The 15,672-nt window shown below is 42.4% G+C and overlaps 2 protein-coding genes across 2 annotated transcripts in view; both read right to left on the reverse strand.

Annotated features, from left to right (window-relative positions):
* Window positions 1-713: 713 nt before the first annotated feature.
* On the reverse strand, window positions 714-9,672 carry wasf2 (WASP family member 2). The gene is made up of 9 exons (XM_005728305.2): window positions 9,534-9,672; window positions 8,281-8,446; window positions 7,936-8,070; window positions 7,645-7,798; window positions 6,352-6,469; window positions 6,088-6,209; window positions 4,974-5,129; window positions 4,209-4,678; window positions 714-2,161 (listed from the first exon to the last, which is right to left on the reverse strand). Exons 2-9 carry the CDS (start codon window positions 8,411-8,413, stop codon window positions 2,001-2,003), a joined length of 1,449 nt encoding a protein of 482 aa, XP_005728362.1. The 5' UTR covers window positions 8,414-8,446; window positions 9,534-9,672; the 3' UTR covers window positions 714-2,000.
* Window positions 9,673-11,130: 1,458 nt separating this feature from the next.
* The window catches only part of LOC102211843 (methyltransferase-like protein 24), a 6,571-nt gene continuing 2,029 nt past the window's right edge, over window positions 11,131-15,672 (reverse strand). Inside the window, exons 3-5 of the mRNA XM_005728306.1 lie at window positions 14,577-14,713; window positions 14,142-14,409; window positions 11,131-12,165 (exon numbers count right to left, since the gene is read on the reverse strand). Of these exons, the coding sequence (XP_005728363.1) occupies window positions 11,860-12,165; window positions 14,142-14,409; window positions 14,577-14,713 (711 nt within the window). The 3' untranslated portion in view covers window positions 11,131-11,859. The remainder of the gene's footprint in view (window positions 12,166-14,141; window positions 14,410-14,576; window positions 14,714-15,672) is intronic.

Below are 15,672 nucleotides of genomic sequence, written 5' to 3' on the forward strand. Positions count from 1 at the left end.
TATTTATATATATATATATATATAAAAAACAGACTTGATGAGTATCGGCACTTTACAACAGGATTGGAGAGATTATAAATAGAAGCCTTTCACAGTGTAATGACATGTGATCCAAAGCCTGAGTTCATTTACTTGAATGTCTGCAAAGCAACATGTTCTATAATGTTGAGAGTATATTTTGCACATGTTGTTAAAGGCACTTTGAAACATACTGACAGTATGTTCGAATTGCACAACCATTTTTTAAAAAAATGAATATTTTATACTGGTGAATAATAAATGATTTTTTTCTACCAAGTGACGTCATCCTTCTTCACTGCTAGCAGGGCTTTTAGTGCTTGTCTCTTTCCATCTCTCACTCTTTAACTCGGACCGCTGCTGCTGTTCCTGTATCTTAAATTATTTCGTGTTCGAAGCAATGGGCGATGTTATTACCGTCCTGGAGCACCCACTGCATCCTTGAAGCAGCCGTGGCATGAGAATGTGGCGATTATGCAAGAGGTTTCTCTCTCCTCCTACCAGTTTTCTGAAAATTTCTGCAGTCAGTTCGTTTTCACACTCTCTACGCACGCGGCACCGAGGGCTATGAAAGGTGTCCAGCAAAGACATAAAGAGGATGAGTCACTGGAAGCCTGAGCAGAGCTTTTTTTTCCCTCCTTCAAGGTTTAACCTCTCACTTAAGACATCATAGCACACACACCAAACACTGAACAGTCAGTGAAATTCACTCTCTTTATTGAACGAACTAATCATTTGGAAATTTAAGGCAGGAGAAGCAGATCTTTGGCTAAGCATGCCGTGTCATGGTGCATTAACACAGACAGACTTAAAAGAAAAGGCACTTTTAAAAAAAGTGGTCCACATTAAACAGTCAGTTCATTGGACTCATCATCATAGTTTTGGAGAAAGCTGACAGGAACCTGTATTGCTAACCAAATTAAGGCACAGACACTGAAATTCAGTATAAAAAGGCACTGTGATTAAAGCAACAGATTCTAGTTGATCCCCAGAAAATCTCAGAATACAATTGCAGGAAGAAAAACATAAGAAAAGTAAAATACATTAGCTAAAAAAATAACATTAAAAATAAAAATCAAGTTATTAATGTTAATTTCTGCATATGTTAAGTATGGCAAACTTATCCAACACTCCTGGTGTCTGACATCAGCCAATACCTCTCTCCTTATCTCACTGAATAATTAATTACTGAGTTTGTTTATGAGCTACAACCACAAGACAAAGGTTCTCATGAAACCATTTTTAAAAAAAAAACAAAGAAAAAGTGAGAAGACAAAATACAAAATGTAATAAAAACTGTGCTTTGGGATTTAAAGTGATTGAATTAATAATCCATAGATATAAACTTTACATCCGTATCACATAATCTATGAAGAAGCTTGTCTTTCCATCGATAACTACTGTGAACTGAAGCTGTTGCACGTGTGTGTGTGCTTGTGTTCGATTTTACTCTCTATTATCTGTTACCATAATGCACCACAGCCACTAAAAACCAGGCTTTAAGCCCTCAGCAAAGGATACCTGACTGTAACAGACACGCAGAGAGAGGCGGAGGTGATGCATTTAGGCACGCGCTCAGGAGAGACGTGCCTCACATCACATAGCGCTCTTGCATCAATAACAGCCGTGTGTCATCCAATGAGAATTAATGGCAAACTAGGACAAAACCAGACACGCTCGCTCCATTTATAATTCTGACATAAATTATTTTGAATATATACGTGACCGGATCGAGGAATGTGATTTGAAATTGGTCACAAGCAAATACAACATGCACACGTCCTCTCAAAGTGACCAGCTTTCACACAAAAAATACACAGACCTCTGTGCTGTTTGTACTTGAAGGCTGGAATCTGAATGGGAATGCACAGGTGTTTTCTAAGACTGAGGAAGAAAACAACCACAAACACACACACACACACACACACACAGACAGACAGACACAAACACGCACACGGTAGTGAGAGGAAAAAGGATGGCGATCAATCGGACCAGTCATCGTCCTCTCCGAACTCGGAGGAGTCGTCCTCGCTGTCGCTGCACTCCACGGCGATACGGCGCGACAGGATGGCGGCCACATCGTTGCCGAAGTGATCCCTCTTCTCCTGCTCCCGCTGTTCCTCCACCTTCCGCAGGTTGAAACCTGAAAGCGTGTTAAACGGTTTAAAGGCGTGTTCAACATCTGACTAATCTTTATCCAGCTTAACTCTGTCATTATTTAGGTCAATAATAGAAAAACGCTGTCATCACTGACTATCAGGGTAATCAGGGAGCTGGCAGATAGTAGTCACAAATCATGTATGGCACTTGAAGGAAAGAGTCCACATACTCAATACTTAAAATGCAGTTTTTAAGTATTTAATATCATTCGAGACCAGCACACATTGTCTTTTTAAAAGCTGAACGTGTTACCTAAGGTCCTTGACTTAATTAATTACAGCTCAGTGGCATAATTCATTTCCTCCTCTGCCCTCTTCCCTGCTGTGCTGATACAGAGACATACTGTTTCCAGATAATGGTTTGAGGCGAGTGGGAGTTGACTGCAGCGTTAAAGTCTACAACAAATCAACTAGTTTAAGACAAACAGCTCATAAAGCTCAACAATAACACATGATTAGCATATCATTTTGTATGTATCACAGGATGATGAGAACCGTATGGTTGTGAAGAGGGAGTATCAGTTTGACTGCAGAGCTGGAGGAGTCAAGGACATCACACTTATTTATGTAAGCCGCAACATGTTGTGGAGAAAATACTCACTGCTGAGAGGAGAAAACAAAAAACAAACCCAAAACAAACAAACAAACCTTTCAGGGTTTTGAAGGACTTTTCTTGTCAGCCGCCTTGATTCAAATTAATGGTTAAAACGATCAAAATAGCCACTTTATTCACCTGCTGTTAATGCAAATGTGTCATTAGCCAATCACATGACCGTAACCAAAAAACATTTACGTGGCACAGCTGTTGATGCCAGAGTACTTCAGAAACTGCTGATCTACTGGGATTTCCCCAAACAACCATCTCTAGGGCTTAAAACACTGAAGAAATGTTTCCTGGTCTGAGTTTTGATTTCCGACTTTGGGCCCGTAATTACCAGCCGATCGTTATTCAGCACAGTCTAGCCAAGTACTGTTGCTGACCATGTCCATGTTCATGACCAGAGTGTAACACATCATGTCACAAAGCTCAAATCATCTCAAACTGGCTTGTAGGTCCCCGTTTTTTATTTTATTTTATGCATGCCACTTTGTTTATACTCCTGCTCAAACGTATCACACTGTTTCACTCACTGACAGCTGGGAGTAAAAATGTGTCGAAAAACAGCGGCAGGCAGCAGGGACCAAATTAAGTAGTAAACATTGCAGGATTCAATTTTTTTTTTCCTCCAATCTGCTTTGTAAATGTTTCGCATGTAAGGGAATGCACAGACAAAGTAAATGGTGACATGTCAGTGTGCACAAACGCAGAGCAGATATCTTCTTTACTCTTTGGTAGTTCAAGTATTGTGTTAGTGCTTAAATCTTTATCTGAGAAACTAGCACTGATAATCACGTTTTAGAACAATAGTGGTGTTAAAAGAAAAGGGTGTGCATATCTCACTGCTAGATGTCAGTGGATTGCAGTCAACTGATATCTATTTTCTCACATTTCCCAATTCAAGTGCATAAATTAAGCTACGGTGGCTGTTGTAGGACAAAAAACAACAACTCTGGAGTGTTTTGTTTATAGGAAAGTGTGCTTTTTATGACTCTTTAACCATGTCAGCTGTTTGAAGATGAGAGGGCTGCATGTCTAATCTCCTGCCAAGAAGTAATTTTGAAAATACCAGGAATAAATAAGCATGTTTTTGCACTTTTTCCTGATTTACAGCCCTGACTTCAATTTAGGAGATGAGGCCTGATGTGAGGAGGAACAGATGATGCTTTATTTAGATGCCACTGCTGTTGTCTCTTCATGTTTTCATTACTTTGGTGAAGGGGCCCTGTTCTCCCGTGATAAAAGATAAGTCTGATCTTTTATATCTTGATTCTGACACAAATTAAAGTTTGCGACACAAGAACGCCTACAAGTTAATTCTTCACGGTTCGTTATATATGTATGTTTGCTATGTGTTGCATGTTTTATTTGTTTCCCATGTTTGACACTTTGGTCCGGCCCATGAGGCCCGAGGTGTTCCTGCGGTGCTTTACCTTGTCGGATGGCCTGCAGCAGGTCGCTGCGAGCGTCACTGACGGGCTCTGGCTGAGGTTTGGGAGCAGAACAGGCTGTTACCCCGCCAGAAGGTGGCGGACGAGGAGCAGAACTTTCGAAAGGTGGTGGAGGAGGACCGGGGGGAGGCGGTGGAGGAGGTGGTGGCGGTGGACCCCCGCCTGCAGGCATAGGTGGTGGAGGAGGGATGGCGGACATAGATGGGGGAGGAGGGGGAGCAGGTGGAGCGGAAGAGGAGAAGAACGGAGGGGGAGAAGGTGGGGTGTCAAAGCCAGAGGGAGGTGGGGGAATCCCAAAACCAGAAGGTGGAGGAGGGGGAGGAGGTGCAGGGGGAGGACAGAGACTTGGGCGGGAGCTGTTCGGGGAAGAAGCATTGGGGGGAGCTGGGGGAGGGTGGCTTGGACTCAGCATGCTGACACGCTTCTGGGTGGGTGCTCCATCGTTACCATACCTGTAAGTGATGGAGAGGAAGTTGGAGGTATAAAGGATAATATAAACGGCATAATGGAGCCTTCACTTCCCTCCATTAACCTGCAATTTGTGTGCAGCTGCTTCCAGAGCAGCTCCTATTCATTAAAGAATCACAAAGTCAAAGACTATAATCCGTTTAGCTTCAGCTCAGAAGGCGCGTATAGGATTTCAGTGTAGCTGTACGTGTGGCTGTACTTTCACTACATGTTTGCACGGGTGGTGGTGCAATGTGTGGAGCATGTGTGGGCCGGTATGTATGATGTTACAGTACTTACGCCATGTCCGGAGGCGGAGGAGGCAATTCATCGGGACCGGGGGGAGGAGGAGGCGAGCCAGGATCATAAGCATAGGAGTTTGTGCTAAGCTCAAGGCTTTCAGAGTTGAAGCCCTCCCCAGATCCAATACTTCCATTCAGGCCCTCAGAAGAATTCCTTATAAGAAATGAGACATCGCTGTGAGCCCAAAAATAAACCAGACCACAAGTAACAAATAATAAGAAACACGGACGTGACTAGCATTTGGTGCTCAGGCTGCATCTGTTTATGCGCATTTATAACAATTTCATAGACGTGCCAAACGCATTTTAAAGCAGCAGAAACAGATCGTTACACAAAGTGTTGAGAGAGAATAGCTTGTTCTTCACCTATACAGCTTGTCAGGAAATCGGACTTTTTCTCCTTATCAGGCCTGCTGTGAGGCTGATGAAACACTGCAGGAGCTGAATCAGCAAAACTTCCCATTTTGGTAAAAAGAATATAATCCAAAACGAGGAATTTAGGACTCTTTGATGTTATTATAATGGGTACTATTAACTAATTTGTGCACATATATTTGTTGTATTCATTCTTTTAATTAGAATATATATTAAAATTAAAAAACAAACATATATACATATGCACACACACACATATATAAAAGTATGCAACAATATTAGTACCATCAAGAACAGGGCCCAGTGTGACTCACACATTTGTTTACTGCAATTTTCCAATGACGGCCAGCTCTACACCCAACCCCCCGAGAACATTTTCTGACAGGACATACCATCCAAACCACTGTGTACAGATCCAGTGATAAAAGGGGAAAGAATGAGCAAAATAATGTCTCATCTGTTTTTTTACTTTGTAAAGCGAAACAATAGATTTTTATTGTATTAATTAAATGATTTAAAAGATGCTTCAAATCCACATTAAAGCCTAGTGGGAATGTCAGGGCTCAGAGCCACTGCAGCCTTGTGGATGACGCTGGATGAAAATGATTGATGTTTTGTGATGGACTATTGTGAAGATATTATTTTACTATAATTAGACTTTGATGGTTTTTGTTCTTTTGATTCCTGGTCAGTGTTAATGACTGATAAACAAAAAGGAGGCATCTCAGAAAACTTACATCAAGTCAGACTTCGGTACAACAAACTCCTCTCCCATCTTACGCCGTTCCCATTCATCCTTTCTGGTCTTGATCTTTCGAGGATTGAGGGTCCGTTGGTTCAGATGGTCTTTCTTCTCCTTCTGCTCATTAAAGAGACGGTTTTAAAAGTGCAAGATTAGCACTGGATTCGAACATTTTCATGTGATGTGACTAATTGTAGATTGCTTTTACTTGTGTAATGACTCATGTCTTTGTGCGTATGAGGGTGTTTATGAGTCTCACTCTGTGCTTGCGTTTCTCCTTCATGATGTCCTTGGTGTCCTGCAGCATCTTCTCCTTCCACAGGTCAAAGAAGTAGGAGGAATCGGTGTAAAACTTTAGGGCCTCCTTCCCGTCGTCTCTGTAGACAACAATTTACAGACATTAATAATTATTTCTAGGTATCAGTTGCACAATGTGCCATCTTACAAGTATGAAAAAACCGTGTTAGTTAAAAGATGGTTATCTGGCATGTGTGTTAGTCTTAAGACGCCAGTAAACTTCCCTTTTTAAAAGAAAACTTCACTAAAAATACATTAATGTCTTTAGTCACATCCAGATCACACCGCACGGATAAATCATTGTCCGTAAAGAATGATCCGAGTCAAATTATCACCACATTTACATTCAAACCAGGAACAGCTCTACACATTACATTTAACATTGCCGGGGTAATTACGCAGAGATCACCCTCTCACTCTCATCTGCCTTCTGATTATTCACACTTCAGATGACATATCGTGCCTTGTAAATGATCTACACTCACAGATATCTTAGCTTGTGACTAAAGACGCTTTACATGCATCCATCCGTCCCTTTTTTCCCCACTTATCTAGGCTGGAGCCTATCCCAACTACTACACAGCAAAAGGCAGTGTACACCCTGGACAGGTTGCCAATCAGGGCTCCCGCAGAGAGACAGCGATTCACAGTCACATTCACACCCACAGTTGATTCGTAATCAACAATTAACATGAAATGCATGTCTTTTGACTGTGGGAGGAAGCCGGAGCAGCTGGAGAGAACCCAGGCAATGGTGCTAACCATGACACCGCCATACTGCCCTCTGGGGTTATTTCCCACAGAATATCTTTCCACAATCAATTGATTGGTGGGTTATTTAACAGCAAAAGCAACAAGTGCGGCTTGTCAAACAGCTGCCAGAATTAAAACCCCAAAACTGCCTGGACTTAAAGAGGTTACACACTAAAAACAAAACAACAGGGAAAACTATGGCATCGACACCATAATTCTCTAGGATTTTGTAACGGCGTATTATGCGTTTTCTAGTGTAAAACTGCCATTCGTGTTAGACTGAGCCTCCTTAAATCAAACCTAATACTGCCCAGACACCTCCGAGACCCTCTCCTTGATAAGAAGCACATGTAACAGGGGTAAGCTTAAATAATGCACATTACAAGAATCTCCCATGCATGTGTGTTTCCATATGGGCACATGTGCTTGCACGTGTTCTTGTTATTCACTGCTGGAGCTGCTGCAGTGGGTAAATATGAGCTTGGCCTGTGCAGCATCTTACCGGTATACGCTGAGCTGGTTGAGCGGTGGAGGAGGATCGCAGTAAGTGTAAGTGTCTTGTACAGGCATTGGCAGAGATGGCCTGGTGAAGAGCTGCTGGTCCTGGGTCAGACTGCTTTTGAAAGCCTTCTTTGCAGTGATTCCATGCAAGGAAACTGAGAGAAACAGACCGGCAATGTTTTAAACATGTATTGTGTTCATTAGATTCTCTGCAAAGGAGGTTTCAAACCAATACTCTACACTGATACCAGTATAAGTAGTAACGTTAACAGTAAAATGTGCAAGTACATACCCTCCTCTTCTTTGGGGTCCAGCTGGGTGACTTTAACCTGCAGGCGATCCACTCTTTCTCCAAGCGAGCTCACCCTGCCGGCAAATTCTCCAGCCTGAACAAACAGCTCCCCAAACACGTCCTCTGCATATTTGCCTGCACGCGTGCACACACACACACACAAGTTTCTCACTTGCACCAATTAAAGGATTTATCTCACGCATGCATAGCCAATGAAAATTCACATCTACATAAAAATGCATTAACCTTTTTTTTAAAAACAATAAAGATCCATGTAATACATATTCATCACTGCTCATTAACCATTCATACACACTCTGACACCCGAGCATAACAGAAGCTTACTGAGGCTGCCGAGCTGGCGGATGATGTTGGCCAGGCTTATGTTGGTGACACATTCCAGCTCACTGCGGATGCTAGAAGGAATGGGATGGCGACAAATATGCCGCGGCTCTATATTCCTCGTCACCAGAGGCATGGTGGGGTGTGCTGGGGGTAGGGCAGCCCAACCCTGTTGGAAAAGGAGAGGTAGGTCAGGGGAGTGAAAAACATATAAATGTAATCAAATTAATATTCAATTTTACTATACTTTTGCACCCAATGAGCACCTATTTTCATTATGACACGACTGTGAACTGGTCCTAAATAAGTCACATGAGACAGACGCCTACAAAAATACACTGACCCAGACAGAGCTAAAGCAGAAGCAAAACTATGCCTTCGCTCCACCCAGCGAGCATGCACCACCCACCCGGTTTAGAGTGGACAAATCTAAAATGTCCAAAATAGCAAAGAGCAGAACTAGGTGGATGTGTGATTTCCGCACTGCTTAGAGCAGTGGAAACACATCACGTTATTTTAAACAGATTAGTCAGGGCAGCCGTGTGAGCTCACGCAGTGCAGTAACTCCACAGTGTCCAGACTGAATAAGATAAGCAAACGACAGTTCCTATTAAGGGGTCAGAGATTTGCAGTGACTGCAGACTCTCCCTGCTTTCAACACAGTGCGGCCTTGATTTTGGTTTACTCTCTAAGTACAACCTGTTTTGACTGCTGTTGCCCATTGCAGCTGCCTAATTACAAGTTTTTTCCTGTTGGTGGTGAATCATGGCATAAATGTTACTGTGTGTAGAAAAGGAAAGAAAAAGAAAGCGGGAAAAATGGAGGGTCGTTACCTTCTTCCCTCCTCGGGATGTGTATATTATTACCAAGCTACCTGGAGGATTTAGTGATTAATCATGAATGAAGGAATGCGTCCATTTCAGGCTTAGAGGCTTGTTCGTCACTGACAGGTCGCCCACTCTGCCTTTGACAAAGTGCTATTAGCTAGCTTTACTGCACTTTTCCCCCCAACTTTACACCGAGCTCCTAACTTTCTCTGACGTGAGTAAATACGTGGTAAAAAAAAAAAGACGGGTTACACTTTTTTTTGCGCCACTAACTTAACTTAAATGGAATAAATGTAACTTGGGATCTCGGCCTTCTCAGAGCAGGAAGTAACTTCTAGGCGTCTCTTATATCGAAGGAAAAGCCAAACAAACGTACATTTACGCCACTCGCTTAAACAAAACAACACACAACAAAGACATTTCACTTACCGTCAAACCTGGTAACCTTAGGCGTCTCTTTATACAGCCCTACAATTGTTATTGTCTCAAGATTTTTCTTAAGAAATGTTGTTCGGTACTGTATGCGGGACCGAGCTAAACAGATTGCCCAAGTCCCGGGGTTGCGAACTTCTGATTGGTCGAGCGGCGGAGTTCTTTGAAGCTGATTGGCTGCTGGGCCTGTCACCTGCTATAACCGAGAACAGGATGTGGAAATTGCAACGTAAAAAGCGCAACTCCACCCAAACTAGTGGCAAACATCTGTCCGCAATTTACGTAAGAGAGGGTGGAGGCAGCGGCACATTCCAACGTGCGCTCAAGCGAGTTGGAACGCGTCCGAGGAATGACTGGCATTAGCTTCCATGGATAAAATGTGCTGTGGAGAAAAGCTCATACCGACAAGCAGGTTGTCCAGTAAGCCTCGGTGAGTGTTAAGTGCCTGCTTAACCTCAGCTCAGCCCGAGCAAACTGCAGAGCTTTAAGTTAGCGTGCATCCAGTGAAGACTCAATCACATAGAAGTTGGCGTCACGCCTGTGAATATGTGGTGAATACATTTGAGACAATGTGGTTATTTTAATGTTGCAATGGGCTTCATCTTGCGGTATAGTGCTCACATTTGTTTTGGCATATAAAGTTAACACTGTTACACCCAACTTCTTTTGTTTTCCTTCATAGATCAAGTGTCCATACAATGTGGTTGGAGGAAATAGACTATCAAAGTAATTTAATTGTTGCACGCTTGTAGACTTTTTTTTTTCTTTTTACTTTTTTGTGCTGTTTCCCACTATCAAGTCCATGTAAATACCGCACGTAGGTTGATGTGTGCTTCTCTCAAATTATTAAACACAACCTTAGAATACACTCATAAAGACATTAAACCTTGTCATTTGCAAACAACCACAGATTCCAAGATCATCAGTATAAACAATTATATGTGAGTACAAGTTATTGAGATGTGTCACCACTTTGCCAAGGCCTGGAAGAAGCCCCGAACTATCACCCTCAGTGACAGGACACTGGTTAGGATGTTCAGGAATAATCCAAGAACCACCGAGGCTCAAGCCTATGATCTGGAAACTGCAGAAACACCAGTGTCACTGTCCACAGTGAAGCATCACCATGGACTGAGAAGGTGCTTACCAAGAAAGAAGCCCCTGCTCCAAAATCTTCAAGCTCAACTTAAATTTCCAACTACCCACATGGACAAACCAAATACCTTCAGAAGAAAGGTTTGATGGTTAAGATGGTCAATGGACAAGATGAAGTTTAAGCTATTTGGTAAAGTTGTAAAGAGTAAAGTTGAGGCTCTCAAACCAAACAACACTGTACTTGTACCAGCGGTTACGGATGATGGTGGCAGAGTCATGCTTCGGGCTGTTTGTTGCCAGTGGTACCATCAAATTCTTCAACTTCACCTCAAATCAACAGCTAAACGGTTGAAACATGGACAATATTGGATGTCTCAACAGGAAAAATCATATCAAACACATAACGGTTTTTGGAATGGATGAAGCTATGATAAATATAGGAAAATATGGGTGAATATATAAAACAAATTGTGAGATAATTCTTTTTAATTCAATTCAGTTTTATTTATATTGTGCAACATTGAAACAACAGTTGCCTCAAGGTGTTTATCTTCCACAGGACACAAATTATAGGTACTCTGACACACCTGACCCATTGCATTACAACCAGTCACTAACAGGTTTTAAACTGCAACTTGATTGTTTTCCTCTAATACATCATCACAGTATACACACCCAGTTTACGATAAAAGCTCTTCTTCGATGTAAATTTTTATTGCACGTATAAGTAATTAAGGCTTACAGTGATGTACTCAAAGAAGTTAACCTGTTGGATCAGACTCGGGTCAAAGGGTTGCATTTTGGGATTCATTGGTAAAAACAAAACAAAACACAGCTTTATGGTACAACTGTAAAATAAAGAATAGCCTGTCAGACAGTTGTTTTGCATTCAGAAATAGTTGGAACATACATACGTCCTTTGTGACACAGTACAGTCTATATGAGTTGAAAATAGTTGTTATTATTTGGCCTCTAACTTGGTTAAAACAACAAGCCCTTCTTCTTCTCAGTATTTGGATACAAGAAAATGCTGTTTTAAACATAAATACAGTTTCTCTTTCAGAGTTGGCTGTACCCTTTAGCTGCAGATTTCTTCATGTCCACTAGAGGGAGTTGTCATGTGAAGAACTGTGTATGCCTGAAATCCCAGGAAAAACAGGAAACTTCACTAGCTGCTTCCCCCTCTTTGGATAATGTGTGCGCAGCTTCATCCAGCAGTGTGTGAGTCTCAGTGTCGTGTGTTTACCCAGCTGAGTGTGTAGGAGCTGTGAGCATTTGCTACTGTCTGTTTAAGGACACTGTGACCCTCTCCTGCAGAGCTGTGAACCAGCTTGAGTCCACAAGCTTGAAGACCTTGAAGGACACTGAACCAATAGCGGAGCACTTCCTCATCCCTTCCGCCCACCTCAAACCCTGCCCACTGCAGGTGCACCTTAGCAACAAGATGGTGGACATTCTGTAGAGTTCCTGCCTCGATCCAATTCTGAAAAACGCGCCACTCGCCGCTTAGCAGGTCAGCATACAGGAAGTGAACCTAAGGAGAAGAAAGAACAGAGGAAAGTACGGCTCTGGTCTAGCACCTCCCCACCCTCCCAAGCACATAGAAAGCCTAAGTTAGCAAAACACCAGATACAGAACAAAGCAGGCTTTTAGCAACAACAGAAAAGACACTGATTAAGTCAGGAACAGAATTTCCTGTCAGCATGCAAAAGCACTGTAAAAAAAACGGCTTTATCAGCTGATCTGAATTGGGATGGTACTGAAATCAGCTCAGCTTTACTAAGAACAATTCCCAGCACCGTCTATATGTTTAATGATAGTTTATTAGGATATATTCATGCTATGAGGGGGCCTGTGGCTCAGCAGATAGAACAGGTCTTCTGCCAATCCCTGCATCCCCTAGTCTGTATGTCAAACTGAACCCAGAGTTTCGCCCGATGCATCCGTTGGAGTGTGAACATATATGTGAATGGGTGACCAGGCTTGTAATGAGAAAGTGTTCTGAATGTTCAAAGTATCAGTTCATTTACCATATTACTACTTTCAATAGTGGACCTGCTGCTTTGTAATCATACAATCATATACAGTCAAATATTGATTAATAGAATTATTAGCTGCAGTTCTTGGAGAAATCGCTTGCAGCTCACTTGCAACTGTTGAAAATACATCCTTACAAGCTAAAAAGTCACAAAATAGAACAATACGTAAAATGTTGAGTCTGTTGCCCTCCCCGTTTAGCATGCAGCAGAAATTAGTACTAGGAATTTTAGCCCACTCTTCTTTGAAGAGTAGTTTTAATTCAGTCACATTGGAGGGGTTTGTAGTTCTTAAGATGCTGTTCCGGGTTCTTTTGTGACCTCCTGGATGAGTTGTTGATGCGCTCTTGGGGTAATTTTGGTAGACCGGCCAATCCTAGGAAGGTTCATCACTGCTCCAAGTTTTCTCCATTTGTGAATAATGACTCTCATCATGGTTCACTGGAGACCCAAAACTTTAGAAATGGCTTTGATATGCGTCAATGACTTTGTTTCTCAGTTGCTTCCTTAGATTGTGAAGTGAACGTGTCATGTTCACTTCACTTTGTTAGACAGGCTGTATTTAAGTGATTTTTTGATTCAACGGGTCTGATAGTAATCAGAACTGAGTGTGACGAGTAAAATTGAACTCAGCTTTCACAAAAAATCTGGTTAATCACAGTAGATTTAATTAACAGCACTGTCGGTCATAAATGTCGGAACAACTGAGCCACACAGGTTTAAAAGCTGGCAATGACAGCCACTTGTGTAGTCTGCGTCATGGGCTCTACATACTTGAACCAAATTTGGATCAAACTGGAGGCAATCAGGCACTGAAGCAGTCAGAATTGATTTGCTTGTCCAATCAGGGGGAAACAATACATGAAACCTCTAATTAAACACATGAGCAGTGTCCTGAGTTGTCCAAACATCTTGTGCACCACGTTTGGTTATTTTTGGATGAAATCTGAATAACAGAAAGTCAAAAGTGTTAACAAATGCAACAAATGTGCACGGTCTATATCAATCTCCTCTGCGTCATCCACTGAATTCAGACAGCTGTGTTCGAATTTTCCTTCTCCATCTAACAGCGAGAAAGTTTAGCCCCCCCCCCCCCAAAATTTAACCCACTCATTTGATCATTTCTCCACCTATGGTGGCGCTATTGCTTACATGAAGCTATTGTATATTTTAATTCCATGCTGTGGCACTAAGTAGTTATAGATGAACGTATTGGACTGCTTGCTATTCTGTCACCCCGCATATAATCAAACTCCAGGTATGCAGTTCCCTCTTGTGGCTGCAGGAAGCAATTGGGTGATTCATTCACTTAAACTGTTGCCATGGTAGCCAGAGATGGCGCAGAGCCCTGTTGCTATGGGAACATCTGAGTAAAAGAGCTTTCAGGGTATGTTGGGGTGAAAAGACTCTAAGGTATGTTTGTTTGGCACTGTTTCTCTACATTTCAGTGTGTGTGCATGCGTGCGTGTCTTACTGTGTGATGTCCCAGAGCTGCCATGATGTCTGCCAGTGTCTGAGAAACACCACCCGGGTTTCCTCTCCTCTTGTGCGCGCGCTTCTTTGGAGCTCGCCACTCAAGCCACATCTTGTGCTGGCTGACCACGCCTCCATTGCCATGGTTACTAGCCAAACTGTTGCCAAGGTGACCACCAGATGCATTAGAGTTGCTGGGATCAAAACAGTGTATTTCACATCCCAGCCCCGACACAGTCTTCAGAAAGTCTGCATCTCCCCCATCCATGCTACAGAGACAAAGACAGACATACAAAGACAGGAAGGAAGGCAAAGGCCGTTTGAACATTATTGCATGCATGATTAAATATGCATTGCATTGTTTATTCCAACTGAACCGGTGATAAGAATGCATAGCAGCACGTGCATGGACATAAGGCTCAGACAAGTGGCACACCTGAAGGAATATGCGACACACGTTTTGTGTGTAGCTGGAAGGAGCCAGTCCTCAGCACACAGCAGCCAATGGGCTGGCGCTGCAGGGCTCTGTGCTGGCTGAGCCCGCCCTGGAGATAAAACCTTGGAGCAGTTCATCTGGGGACAGACAAGAGGAAAGAGTCACATAAGACGGGCTGGATGGAGGTCTGGAAACAGCGCGACACAGAATTAGCATTCAAATGAGAAGAGGGGAAGCTAAGGAAGGAGAAGTTGTTCAGAAAAGTGGCCAGAATTGTGTAATTTGTGAGAACATTGCAGAGTCATGGCTCGAAATAACTTTGAATAAAACAGAATTGTTTAACGATAAACTCATAATTTGATAGCGGCTGTTTAAAAAGGCCACACGTGAGATGCTTTAATTTGTTGCACTGAATAATTAACGGGGACTGTTTCTGCTTTTTCCTTGTTTTCTGTCACATATGCTGCTCCTGCTTTGTGCTCACATTAAGCACGGTGAAAGTTTCAAGTCATGCAGTCAGAGAAAGTTTAAGGTTTCAAACAGCTCTGTTGTAATGTCACCGACTGGCTATCCTTATACGGTCATCTCAAACACTGATGCCCCACCCACCTGCAATTCAAAACACTTTGTGAGGGGCAGCCAATCACAAGAAAGCTGGCTCTAAGTGAGACACAGAAGGTGAACTAACATGCTTCCCTGAGGTATAGTATGAAATACATAAGAATTCATTTAAGTCTGAGAATAAAAACATGGAGCATTATCAAGCCCCTTTAAATAATACCAAACTAAATCAGCACACTAGGAGCAGTTTTTTAAAATTCTTCCATATATAACTTTCCTTCCCACTTCTCCAGCACTTGGTGTTGCGTAAGTTTTGTCTCTTGTTTGGGAGTTTCCTGTCTGGAACAAAAAGTCCTTACTGGCTCCAGATATGGTAGATTTCTGCTGGCAGCATATTGACAGTGCCTGACTGATCATATTACTGCTATGTTAACCCCCCACACTCGACTGCAGTCAAAGAAGTGTAGTAGTCAAAAAAGTGAAGTTGCTTTTCTTTATTGATTTCTGTTAAGGCTTGGCAAGGTCTAACTCCTGG

This window comes from Pundamilia nyererei, unplaced genomic scaffold (assembly GCF_000239375.1).
Source record: "Pundamilia nyererei isolate P.nyererei 1_Seehausen unplaced genomic scaffold, PunNye1.0 scaffold00028, whole genome shotgun sequence".
NCBI lineage: Eukaryota > Metazoa > Chordata > Actinopteri > Cichliformes > Cichlidae > Pundamilia > Pundamilia nyererei.

What these genes read in the sequence shown, in the direction of transcription:
- wasf2 (XM_005728305.2), bottom strand. Translation starts at nt 8,413, where the DNA reads ATGCCTCTGGTGACGAGGAATATAGAGCCGCGGCATATTTGTCGCCAT. An exon ending in CCGCCAGCTCGGCAGCCTCA is followed by an intron (nt 8,071 to 8,280) that starts GTAAGCTTCTGT and finishes GCACGCGTGCAG; the next exon opens with GCAAATATGCAGAGGACGTG. An exon ending in GCTGCAGGCCATCCGACAAG is followed by an intron (nt 2,162 to 4,208) that starts GTAAAGCACCGC and finishes ACACGCTTTCAG; the next exon opens with GTTTCAACCTGCGGAAGGTG.